Source organism: Caloenas nicobarica, chromosome 12, assembly GCF_036013445.1.
Source record: "Caloenas nicobarica isolate bCalNic1 chromosome 12, bCalNic1.hap1, whole genome shotgun sequence".
Classification (NCBI taxonomy): Eukaryota; Metazoa; Chordata; class Aves; order Columbiformes; family Columbidae; genus Caloenas; species Caloenas nicobarica.
In genome coordinates this window covers 20,633,558-20,646,156 of record NC_088256.1, presented here as the reverse complement: position 1 = coordinate 20,646,156, position 12,599 = coordinate 20,633,558, and the positions used below count along the sequence as shown (strand labels likewise).

The 12,599-nt window shown below is 41.8% G+C and overlaps 1 protein-coding gene across 2 annotated transcripts in view; it reads left to right on the top strand.

Annotated features, from left to right (window-relative positions):
- DCX (doublecortin) overlaps positions 1 to 12,599 on the top strand; it is an 81,065-nt gene that overhangs the window by 41,198 nt on the left and 27,268 nt on the right. For both annotated transcript variants that reach the window (XM_065643194.1, XM_065643193.1), the window contains exon 4: positions 11,824 to 11,926. In XM_065643194.1, the coding sequence (XP_065499266.1) occupies positions 11,824 to 11,926 (103 nt within the window). The remainder of the gene's footprint in view (positions 1 to 11,823; positions 11,927 to 12,599) is intronic.

Sequence of the window (12,599 nt, the reverse complement as noted above, 5' to 3'; positions counted from 1 at the left end):
TAGAAATGCTGTCAGTGTAATCAGGGAGTGAAATCAGATTGATGCTCTTTAGAATTCTTTTGACTTCAGTAGATTTGTACCAAGAGGCTTGTATGCCAATACAGATTTGCCCCTTTTGGTTACATTTCTTTTCATAACTGTATATTCAGTCTTTATGCAGTGTCTACATGAGCTTATGTATGAACAGTATTTCCACCCTGAGCAGACAGCAAGCCCAGGGTTGTTGGGTTTATAAGTGAGATCGGCAGCTGACTCAAAATCTGCAAGGAACAGGAAATATCCAACCCTGGGTCAAAGCACCAATTCTGAGTCCTCGTTGTGACTGTGGAGATCAGGAACGTTGCAACCCCAGTTAAAACAAAAGGACGTTAAATAACCCTTTGTTGGGTTCAGCGAAGCTGATACCTTAATGTCCATTAAAATACGCAGGTGTTTTCTTTGGTTGGTTTGTTGTTGTGTTTTTGTTTCTAATTTTGTTGTAGACACCAAGAAAGAAACAGGGCTTGCCGTCTGTTCGTGGCGGAAATGCCGCTCATAATAACTTTTAATATCTGTCCCTGGGAAGGTGCAGAGTGCCGCAAGGTGCTGTCTGTGCTCATTACTGTCTCACGCTGGGGTGCTGGTGAGAACAAACAGCTCGGTCTGGTTCCTGTTGGTGTCAGCGGCAGCGGAGACATGCGAGGATCCTGCTCTTCCCACCAGCAGAAGGGATCCGTTTGTCGCGGAAATGCCGTGGCCATCTAGAGCCAGGAGATGGAAAGTGAAGGACGCGTGAAGAGCTGGTGAATTCATGCAGGAATGGAGAAAGGGAAAAATCCAGATGTGTTATTTCCGTGGTGCAAATAAGAAAAGCAGTACCCAGCTATCCCAGAGACAGCGCACGCAGGGAATGTAAATGTGCACAACCATCTGCAGCCGCTGATCTGTGAGCTCATATCGTCACCTCTGCACATGCACAAGTGGAATTTGTGATTTCTTAGAGATTGGGAAAGAAACAGACACAGTTCTGCTTGTAATTCTCTGGCCATCTCCTGTTTCTCTTATCGTCTATCTCTTGGGGGAATCTCATAACAATTAGTTTCTAATTGCTTCATTGTCTACAACTCATTTAATGAGAAATGCCATCCAAATAGAATGGTTCTTGCATGTTTCGCAGAAGCAGAAATTAACTGCATCATAATTTTTAAAACTCTTCTTCTTTCTGTTCCTCCTTCTTCCATCACATAATACTTTATATTTCAAAAAGAAAGGTAAAACATTACAAAGGAATGTTGTGGTGGTGGTGTTGTTTTGGTTTTTTTTGATCGACTACTCTTCTGCCACTGCTCGATGGCAAAGATTCACCCTGATGTGCTATACATTTTTTATAACGATGTAATTTGAATGATACTCCCAAAATTAGTGTGGATCCTTTAATACCTCTCCCAGGTGCTGTTTAGTTGGGGCAAGAATGCTTTAACCTCCTGCCTTTTGGAATCCCCCTAGTAAATCAACTGCATCTTGGGATCATCTCCAAATGAAATTTGCTTGCTACGCAGCAGCAAGGAGACGTGAGAGGATTATAAAACAGGACTATTTTTCACTGCAGAAATGCTTGAACTCACTCCAGACAATTATGCAGCCTGCCATTTTACACATTTTACACATCATCTCTTTCAGTATTGCTGCATCAATTATTCCATTAACATTACTGCATACTAAGCTAGAACTTGTCATTGGTCCTGTAGACAGGGAAGGGATGGGATCTATTTCAAATTAAAAAAAAAAAAGAATAAGAAGAAGAAGAAAAAAAGGCGTTTTCATGTGAGAGGCTTTGGGACATTCATTTCAGCAGCCTTGCTGCATGTTCTGTACCAAGTATTTTTATCTCACAGCCTGCTTAACGTGGTTAATTTCTACCCTAATATGGTTTAGCTCAGGACACAATGCTGAATTTTCCATTACTCTGCTAGCTGTCAGCTGAATTGAAAAGACCTGTTAATTAGAAAAAAAAATAATAGCTTTATTCAAAGATTAACAGAAATTAGAGTGAAAACAAAATTGTTCCAATAGGGAGGGCATATGCATTTGCTGTGAATTCAGGAAATCTCCCAAAACACAAAGAATGTGTTCAGAATTATAATTAAGGGAGAAATTTTAGCTCCCTGAAAGAACAGCTTGATGGCAATTGTTACTTTCCTTTAGATTTAATGCAGCATCTGTTACAATTTAATTCTTAAAGGGCACCATTTTTAATTCCCATTAATCTCCAGAATTAAAAATGTAATAAACATCTTGCAAACATTGAAATGTAACTAGTCAAATTGCCTTCAGGAGCCTTTACAGAATACTTCAGCAACTGAGCAACAGCTTTGACGCTATGAGCGGGGGGCAATGCGAAGCCTGTGCTGATTAGATACAGAGCCGGTTGCATCTTCTGATGTTCTTCAAGAATTAGGCTGCCTTGGATCCATGGGCTGCAAATGAAGTTGCACTGTTGGAGGACAGGATGGTTTGTTCATTGTTAAATTTAGAGATGCATATTAGGACGGGTGACTTGAAGGTTGAATACTTCATACTTGTATCTTTTTTCCATTAAAGTGGACAACATGAAGTGAAAATGTCTTCTCAACATCTGCTTTCATAAGAAAGTAGCTTGGATTTTGGAGATGTTGAGCAAAACAGAGGGGGACCTGTACAAAATATGAGCTCAGTGACACATCCAAGAATTAATAAATAGAAGAAGTATCATTAGATGTGATAAAAATAGCAGAGCTGTTTAAAAGGCTGTGTAAATGAATACCTAGATCCTGACTAAATCCAGTGCAGGCTGAGATACAAATATGTGTATAAGCCGAATTGACAGAATAGTCTTGTCTGGTCAGACAAGGTTTTTAATTACAACTGAGTTAGAGGGCGTCTTCCCCCAGAAAAATTGTGATAATACATTGCCATAATCCTAATTAACATATGGTGTCAACCCCAAACACCAAGGCAGATGAGGTTATCCGTGGTGAAGTGTGTTCGCGTCCTGCTGCGCCAGGGGAGACGCGGCCGGTTCAGGATGTGCTACCTTCAAAGTCAGTGCCGATGCCCGACTTAAACTGAAGTGTCCTCAAGCTCTCCTGATGCACTAATAATAACGGCAAGTCTGACACTGAATTTTCCCCAGCACTTCTTTTGGAAGGGAGTTACTGATGTCAGCAGGACTCATGACAATGTCAAATAACTACAGTTCTTGAAGTGAGGCTGCCTCAGTGAATAGACACATCCACTTATTACATGGAAACCAAATCCGTTCATATTTAAAATAATTTCCTCTGCCTCCCTGGGTGATTATCAAAGACAGTATTTCCTCTCTTATGTCTCTTTACACCGACACCACATCACAAAGGGGCTGTAGGAACAAATCCTGCTATTTCGTACAACTGTGTAATCCTCTTCATTTTGCCAAAACTTCTTTCTGCCCCAAAGCGCTGGGCAGGCACGCTGCCCCTCGGCCAGGGCTCCCTGCTGGGCAGGACTCAGGCAGAATGGGTGGACTTATCCCTGAAAAATAGAAATGCATGAATAAATCAGTTTTTTCCCCCAACGAGGGTTCATTTTTGGCCATGCTGTACTGGGCTGAAGTCCATAACTGTACCCAGGTGGGTGAAAGTACAAAGGCTTCTCTATTTGGTAGTTGGCCAATGTACAGTCCTTTGAAATGTTTGGGTTGAGAATTAAGTTCTTGATGCGTCTGACCATGAAATAATTAACTGGAGGAAGTATTTACATATAGTGCTGACTGATAAGAGAGAAGAAGGAGCAGGAGCCAGGAAGACTTACAGGATATTGAGGAGGGAAAGACTCTCCCAGGGCACCCTTCTAGCGGGAAAGGAAAGCAGAGATGTCGTCTTAGTCTTTTAAGCAGACAACACCCACTGCGTGTGTGGATGGGAGCAGTTCTCAGTGCTCCTGTTTTTACCTCCTCCATTCCTCACCATCTTCCACAACCAGAAGCCAGCAGGCAGAGGGGTGGCTGTGGGGACCCTGGTCCTGACCTTCTCATGCACCAGGCGGGTGCTGTGGGGTTCAGAAATAAGGGCTCCTTGGGGGAGCTGGGGACCAGCAGTGAGACACGGCCAGGGTGCCGATATTAGTCTCCTCCAGCCCCTTCCAGCTTGCTTACAAGTAAATCCTTGGTGTAGCTTTTCACCCCTCCAGGCCTGTTCTCAGCTGATGGTAATGTGCTCCCTGAAGATGGAGGAGGCTGCTCGCTGCTCCTGGTACAGGGCGTTCTGTTTATTTGTGTTTTAACCAGGGTGAGGATCTATTTACCAAGCCTCTCCATCGCTGTCTGTACCGTTGTTGCGGCTAAAGAAAAACTTGCACAAAGCTGAACAAGAGCCTTTCTCTTTTATGAAGATATGCACAATAGGATTGGCAACAGCTATAGGTTTTAGGAGCTTGTTGCTGGAAATCCCATTAACTGGAAATTCCAGCCCATTGGTTCTTCAGCCTGACCTTGAGCAGGTTGATGGGCTTCCTGTGCTCCTGCTTTCAAGGCTCTCATTTCAAGTAGTGTTGCTTGACCTTGGCTGTATAGTCGTGCCACTTCCAAAGTCTCTGATGCTCTTTTGTAAGTGCAGAACTACTGTTTCCTCTCAAGAATGACAAGAGGAACGATTAGGAAGAATGGTTTGGCAGTTCTCTGAATTCTTAAGTGCTGTCTGGTTTGGGGCAATTTGTGCTGGAAATCTTTCATGGTCTTAAACTGTCACCTAGAATTTCTGGTTTTCTGACTGGAGAAAGGGTAATCTTTTATATCTCGGTGTTGATGGCTGTGCTTCTTGTTTCCCCCAACTGCACAGCACATTTATCATCAGCCTCATACATTCATGAATGCAAGAACAAGCCTTTCTTCTAGGTAAAAGGAATCAACAGCCTGAATATCTGTTTCATAGCCCCCTCCATGTGTATGGGGAATGGGGATAACAAACTAACCTTTCTTCCAGGGGCTAATTGGATTTCACACAGTTTGGATGCACCACTGATTCACCAGATATATTAAATTCAGCTCTAACATTCCCGCTGGGTAGCTTGACCTCCCCCTCCCCTTCCTTTTTATTCTATTCTATTTCAAACTTATCCATTTCCAATACTTAAATGAATAGGCACCTTGTGCTACAGCCCTTTGGAGACCAGCGTTTATTCATGCGTGAAGTCTTAGAAGCTGCTGTGCACATACATGCATGAATATTTCTTATTCCACTTAAATAAGCATCACAAATGCTTATTATAGAAATAATGCACATTGGTTAGGAGCTGGTGTTCCTACTCTGGTTTAGTTGCATTATAACAAAATACTCCAAGTGGACACAAAGCAGCCGTAATCAACCTGCTGTAGTTAAACACCCTAAGAGGATCTGCATTTTTCATCAATAAAAAGGTGTAAAAATTCCCTCTCGCATCAAAGGAAACACCTGATCATGCAGACTTGCCCAGAATTTTCTCTTTTGAAGGTGAGAAAGGAAGAAAAAATACCTACAGAAGAGTGGAATTTGATTCCTTCGAACAAACTGTCTAGGCTTAAATGTAAGCCATGGCTCTCCATGAATACAGAAAAAGTTGACATCTCTGAATGATGTTTTAAAGAATGGAAATCTCACTGCATGCTTCTATTGAGAGGTCAAATTATGGGCCCTGAACCCTGGAGGGTAGAGATGAAGGTGAACTGCACATATTGTATGGCATGGGCTGGGCATGCAGGAGCGAACCTGATCCATTTTTGAACGACAACATCCATGCTTTTCTGCTCATCTTTCTATTGCTTATCCATTTTAAGCAGTATTTTTTCTTAAGAGCGGATGAGTAATTCTCTTTCTGTGAATGCAAATGTGGAATATATTGAGTGGGTGTGTGCATACTTTAAAGAAATAATTGAGTCCAAACATCTCTTCTTTGTAAATGCAGGAAACCAGAATCTAATAAAATGTAAATCAATTCAGTGTCTGCTTTGGGCTTGCAGTCTTCAGACTGTTCAAAAAAAAAAAAGTATGAAGTGCCATGCATTCCAATATCAACATCTTTATTTTCCGTCATATCCTCTTAACCCCTTAAGTCTTCTGAAATCTCTTTCTTTCTGGACATGTGGTGAAGAGTTTGTCAGAAAAAAGAAAGCCGCTCATTTAAAGTCTACTCTGCATGTTCATTAATTCCCAATATTCACTCTGGTGCATGACCTCACTGAGTCATCCTGTGCACAAGTGTGCCTGTGTTTGGTTTCTGTACCCTGCTTTATTGATTGCAAACACCCAGCTGATTAATTGTAAAGCACAGTTGCCTTTGTGATTTAGGACTTTGGCTTCTCTGACCTGAAATAAACACACCACTGCCAATTCATCTTGGGGTGCAGGTGTTGGAGTATAAACAATTCCATCATATTTCTGGTTTGAGTTAAAACAATTTAAACAGATTTTAGTTACATTCTCAGTTAATTCTCAGTGCCTGTCTAGCTGGTCTGACTTCATGTGCTCCACCTAGTGCTGATAGAGAACGGACATGAGCAGGCATCTAAAATATGGTATTTGTCTTTAGCTAACACAGGGTTGGGTATGCTCAATTTTATACTATTTATCCAAGCACCCTGGACAATAAGAGGATGTCTTAGTTCTGCTCTTGGTATGCTTTATGTGTGTATGGCATCCAAATTGTCTTGTATGGTCTTTTCGGCCTTAAGGGGAGCTGTTTCTGAAGACAATTTTTCCTCTCTGGAAGCCTACAGGCTGAACACGTATGATGATTCGAAGAAAGCAAACAGACATCTCTTTGAGCATAACCATTACCTCTGCAGAAACTTAAGGAACAGTTTCAAGCTACCTATCTAGTAGTACCACTTTCTGTTCTGCTGTCTAAATTCTTAAAGAGAAGGGATCTTACAGGGAGAACAGTTAACAAAGTCCTTATGACTAAGGGAAGAGGAGCAGAGGAAGAAGCCTTGCACTGGCCCTCACTTATCCTAAGACTTGCAGGGTCAGGCAGTTGGTTAAAGTCCCCAGGATGGAGGATGTTCAGCCCGCAGGTCGAACCCGTGGTTGTGTTATTCCAAATCTCCTTTGCTAGACCTCTGCTGGCCATTTAGGCAAAGGTCTTTCCTCCTTCCATGGCATAAGGAAGAGCTGTACAGTCTGGGAGCAGGACTACATACATAAATCACTGTTCTGAATAATCGCTAGCTACAGTGTCTGATCATTTATCATTCAGCCTCATCTGGCTCCATCAGCTAAAAATAGAAACCTCTGCTAACGACATTTCTCAGAAAGGTGAAAAAGACAGTTCCATCAACAACTCTTGGTGATATATTCCTTTTCAGAGATGTGCTCCGTCATCTTGGCAAACAGTGATGGCCATTCCAGGCTGCCGGCCACCTCCTGCTGAAGCAGCAGCCCCGGGAGCTGCAGAGCTTGGTCCAGCAGCCAAAGCAGCCGAACCGTGTTTGGAGCCTGTGCTGTGCTGTGCTGTGGGGATGTTCTGCGGGCAGGTGTCGAGGGTGACAGCGCGGGCAGCCCCATCACCCTGCGCGCACAGCCAGCTCTCTCCTTCTGCACTCTGTGAAAGGGAACAAAAGGACCTGTGAATCGTAACACCCTTTCCAAGCACTGGAGGCTCTGCACGGGCAGGCGATTCAAGACAAAAGCTTAAGTCTTCAGGCTTTTGATTTCTAATCATTTTAAATTATTGTATTTGATAATGAATTACAGTTTTAAAATACTGCTGCTGCCTCTTGGAGGATGGTAGAAATAGCCAGTTATTCACAGCTGTGCAGGTGTATATCCTGCATATTCACTGCTGCTTTTCCAGGTGAACTCAGAAAATCTGTAGCATCACAGGTGTTTCAGCAAACTGTGAGCTCACACCCAGAATGGTGCTGGAGGCAAGTCCCATTTTGTCAAAATCCTGAAAAATGCTTAGTTCTACAGCTACCATATTAAAGCGAACAGGAAGGCTCAGCATCTCTCAGAAGGCTGTATCTTTCCGTTCTGCAATTGAAATTGCTGCAGCAGACGCTAATGGATTGTCACTGCAGAAATCCCCTCTTGGAAGTCCTAGTTAATACTGTCCTCTCAGGGAAGGTTTTTCTATCATAAGCAGAGAAGAATTTCATTGAATGAGAAAAGAAACCACACTTAACGAAAACCTGAGGAAGTGCAAACAGTTTTCTAGTCCCTAAAATCTCTGTTAATCTCTACCAACTTCTATTTCTTCCATAATATATTAGGAAGTTTAAAAAAAATAAACCTTGACACAAAGAAAAATGTTACCGTCAAATCTATTAGAAATAATTACTTCGTAAGAAATAAATTTGTGCCTCATTGACTGGAGTGTGAACATTTACCTTCCTTCATTGGAATTGCTTAAGCTACGGGAATTGCAGAGAAAACATTTCATGCAGTATGACCCTTTTAAACTCAGCATTGTCTTTTTAATTCTGAATTTCAAATTAAATATTATCCTCCTTTAAACAAAGGCTTGCACATATATCTTCGAAATCAATGCTATTCATCCTTTCTACTGTAATTATATACTCAAGTTTAATTCTTGTTATAAATACATAAGTTTGTAGACTTAAAAACGGAAAAAGACCTAATCTTTCTAATTTGATGGTTTCTAGTGTCATTGCTAAGGGTGCATGATAACAGTCACCAACAAAATCACCATCTTCAGGTAGCAGCACAGGTCCTTGCACGAGCGGGCTACTGTCGGTCATGTCTTGTGCTTTAATAAATTAAGAGCTAAGAGCAAAATGCAGCATTTATAAACAAAGATTTTCCAGGTTATCAGCTGGGGTAAATTTTTGTTGATGTGAACTTTCTTTCAGGGTTTTCATGGTATTCCAGACTAATTATTGGATATAATTAGAATAGTAGATTAGAGTAAGCTCAAGTAGAACCTATACTTTCAAAACAGCCCAGACTGCCTGGGGGGAGACTTGTACTAGTCTTTTTTTTTTTTTTTTTTAAATTTCACTGAGGAAAAATTATTTAAAAGACTTTTGAAGAATGAAGATAAGAAGACTTACAAGGTTATTCTGGATTCACTGAAAACCCCTAAAACAATTAATGCAGGGTAGAGGTTTGGCCTTGCTCAACCCTGAAACGTTCCATACTGGGTAATAAGGTCTCGCACCAGCTTTCCCAGCAGAGCAGCCCACGGTCCCACTTGTGTGCTCCTCAGCTTCATGTCCTTCAGGGCCTTCTCCTGGCATTTTTCTTTCTCTATGCATCACTTAGGCAACCTGGCTCTGGTACTGTGAGATCCATCACTAAAGTCACATATTTTCACAAAGAAAGTTTCCTCCAGTGGCTTTATGTAGACAGCAATACATCTGGGCATGTTTCAGGGACATGCAGTAATGGCCAAGGATTTAAGTTTAATAATCAAAAGGCAAAAAGGAAATACCACACACGTGGTGAACATAAGCAACATAGCTACAACTGCATAATATGCGACACCTTTTATTTTCTGAATTTTGCAATGTTTTGCACTACTTAATGGGAGTGAGGTTGTGTTTTGGCTGTCTTTTCTACCAGGTTATGGTGAGTTTTTAACAGTGGAAGTTTCAGCAGGAAACAAGATAAAGCAAATACAGAAGTTACTGTTTCATGAATATTAGGAGCTCAGCAAGTAGATTAACTAATGTCTTTACCAACCTCCAGTACTCAGCCAGCCAGCTGTTCCTAACTATATAATACACATAATAACCTACTATCTGAAGGGACAGGAATGCAGCAAAGCAAATTGCAGGCACCTCTGCTTGCCATGTAATCAGGTTCCTATCCATGTGCGTGCTGGTAGTTTTCCATCACATTTGGACCCTCGATCTGAAGGCTTTCTTGGTTGCGTGGACTTTTCTTTTTGCTTGTGGCGGTTGTGGGGAGTTCGCGGACAAAATATACACTTTGACTTAAAACCTGGAGACAAAAAAAGCACCTGTGGGTTCTCTCTGATTTCATCTAAAAGCCTGCAAAATTTCTGAACCCTTCCGTTATGATCTAGCTTTGCACTGTGTTTAACTGCGCAGTGGTTTCGGTACAGAAGGATGAGCTAAGCAGCCCATAAGATTTTTCCATGGCATAAGTATAGTACTTAGCATTCAAATGGGAACTTGTGTCTTGAGCCAAACCCAATTATTTGCAAATGAATCAGTGCCACACATCCTCAGGGGGAGGACTGTAATACCAAGTGCTGGTTTGAAATGTCATCTTTTCTGTGGGAGAATTCTCTATGGATAACAGGTTAACTATTTTCCAACTAATTTTAGGCAAACAGAAATTGGAATTCACTGAGGTTTGCAAAAAAATTCTACCTTTGTTCGAAGCCATAGCTTTCATAGATTTCAGCTTGCTCCATTATGAAAGTCATGCCAATGTGAAAAGCAAGCTTTTCACTAATGTTTGGCATCGTAACCAGAGCTGGCACTCTTAGGCAGTGCTTTAATTATACATTATATTAACCAGTGTGAAATACTGAGCCTTATTAAGATAGCCAAAAGCCTTCTTTATAGTTGATTTATTAGAGCTTGAAATTAACTTTTCACAGTCCAGCTCAACAAGATCAGTAGATATGGAAATTCAGCTGTCTACAGCAAGTTTCCCCGCGGTTATCTCCAGAGCTCGCTCCCGTCCCTTGCAATGCAGCTGCCTTCTGCAAAGTCCCAGTGCCCAGACATGCCAACATCAGCCGTCAGACTGGTACCTCTGTTATCAGCAGCATTGCCAATCTTGCAGTCTCTTGGAATGGTCTCCTGAAAAAATGGAATTTTAAAACCCCCACGTTTACCCTGGGCTCAGCCAGGTGCTCGGAGGTGTGGCTGGTGGGCTGCACCAGGCTGGCCGATGCTGGAGAAGTTCTACTCCGGTGTGTTTGCACATCAGCATTTTTTCTCCTCCCGACCCAGTACTCAGTATATGGCTGGGAAGTCAGGAGCTCAGGCTGAAGTTCTAGGCAAAGTCAGTCCGATAAAGGTACTTTGTTGTCCCTTAGAGGCAGGTGCTGTGCTGAACATTTGTCTCTAGAATAGCTGCACAGAGGCTTTGAAGTTGGGCCTTCTGACATTTTCCTCCTCTTCAAGAGTGTTACTTTCCACTTCACATGAGTTTTCAAACCATTTTCTGAAGATGGAAGAGCATCATCTTTCTTTGCCTCAGAAGAGGACCTGCCAGCTTGCCAGGAACCTGAATAAAAGGGAATTTTCTACAAGATACTGATGACAAGTTGGGGTGTTTATGGATCTCTCCAAAGAGCAATGATGTGCACATTTTCCACTAGTTGTACTGAGATGGTTCAGATTAACTTTAGGTATGTGGAGATAACACGAGAGCATTGACATGAGTTACTGTGTTATTACCACTGGTCCAGTGTAGTTACCATTGGCACAGTTGTCTTGCTATTGCTGCGTAATCACTTCAATTATTTTACTGGTAACTGTGTAAGTTACCATAACTGTAACTGGGTGGATTTATATGATGCTTGGGTGGGAAGGGTGTCCAGTGATGCTTTGGGCCTCTCCCTCAACAGTGCAGATAAACCTTTTGGTCATCCTGAATGGATTGGAAATGCCATACCTCAGAGAATTTGCAAGGTAGTTGGGATTTTTTTTTTTCTCTTTTTTTAATTACACTTTTACGCTTGACTTGCCCAGTGAAGTTTTGTGTTGTACACTGGGCTTACGGGAAGTAGGACCAAATTAGCATGGGATGGGGGAATGGCAGCGAGGCAGCTCCCTCCTGTTTATATTAAAACTAAGCCACATCAGAATGTTGCCAATTAAGAATAAAATGAATTACTTTGCTCTCTCTGTAGGTGACCTGTCTCCACGATTTCTTTGGGGACGATGATGTGTTCATTGCCTGTGGTCCAGAAAAATTCCGCTATGCACAGGATGACTTTTCTCTGGATGAAAGCGGTAAGACCAAACACACTGCTCTCCAGTCTGTGTGTTTATTTGATTTCCATTCACTTGCTTGTATCAGATAATAATGCTGCATGCTTTTGTTCTGTTTTTTAAGACCTAGTACATGGAATTTAACATCTTTTTGCAATACTTGTACAGTCAGTTGATATTATAATTGGGCAAATACTAACTGCAGTAGCCTGTCAGAATAGGTGGACTACTACACCATCTGACATTTACTGCAAAATCTGGTAGTGTAAATCTTTTCGATTTTATCCAGTTGCAGTCAGATACCTTTTTCTTGAGAATTAAGCAGAAGAAGGACTCTTGTCCTTGCATACATGTATGAATATTAAAAAATGGGAATAAGCACAATTGAAAGAAAAATCTTTCCCTCCACTGCTTTCTTCTGCTGATTCAAAAAGAAGGGCAATAATTCCTTTTTTAGGGGAGGGGACTGGGACAGCACCATTATTTCTCCCTTTTACAACTGCAAGCACAGATCTGTAACAATGTGAGTCTCTATGATCAATTAAGCCATGAAATCTTTGATTTCAGAGAATATACAGAGCTTGCTTGTAGGAGTTACCAGCCACCGCACCTGGCAACTGTGCACCCCAACAGTGCGGGCTGTCTGCTGGTGCCAGTGAGAGCAGCAAGAGTAAATTAATGGAACTTTGACCAT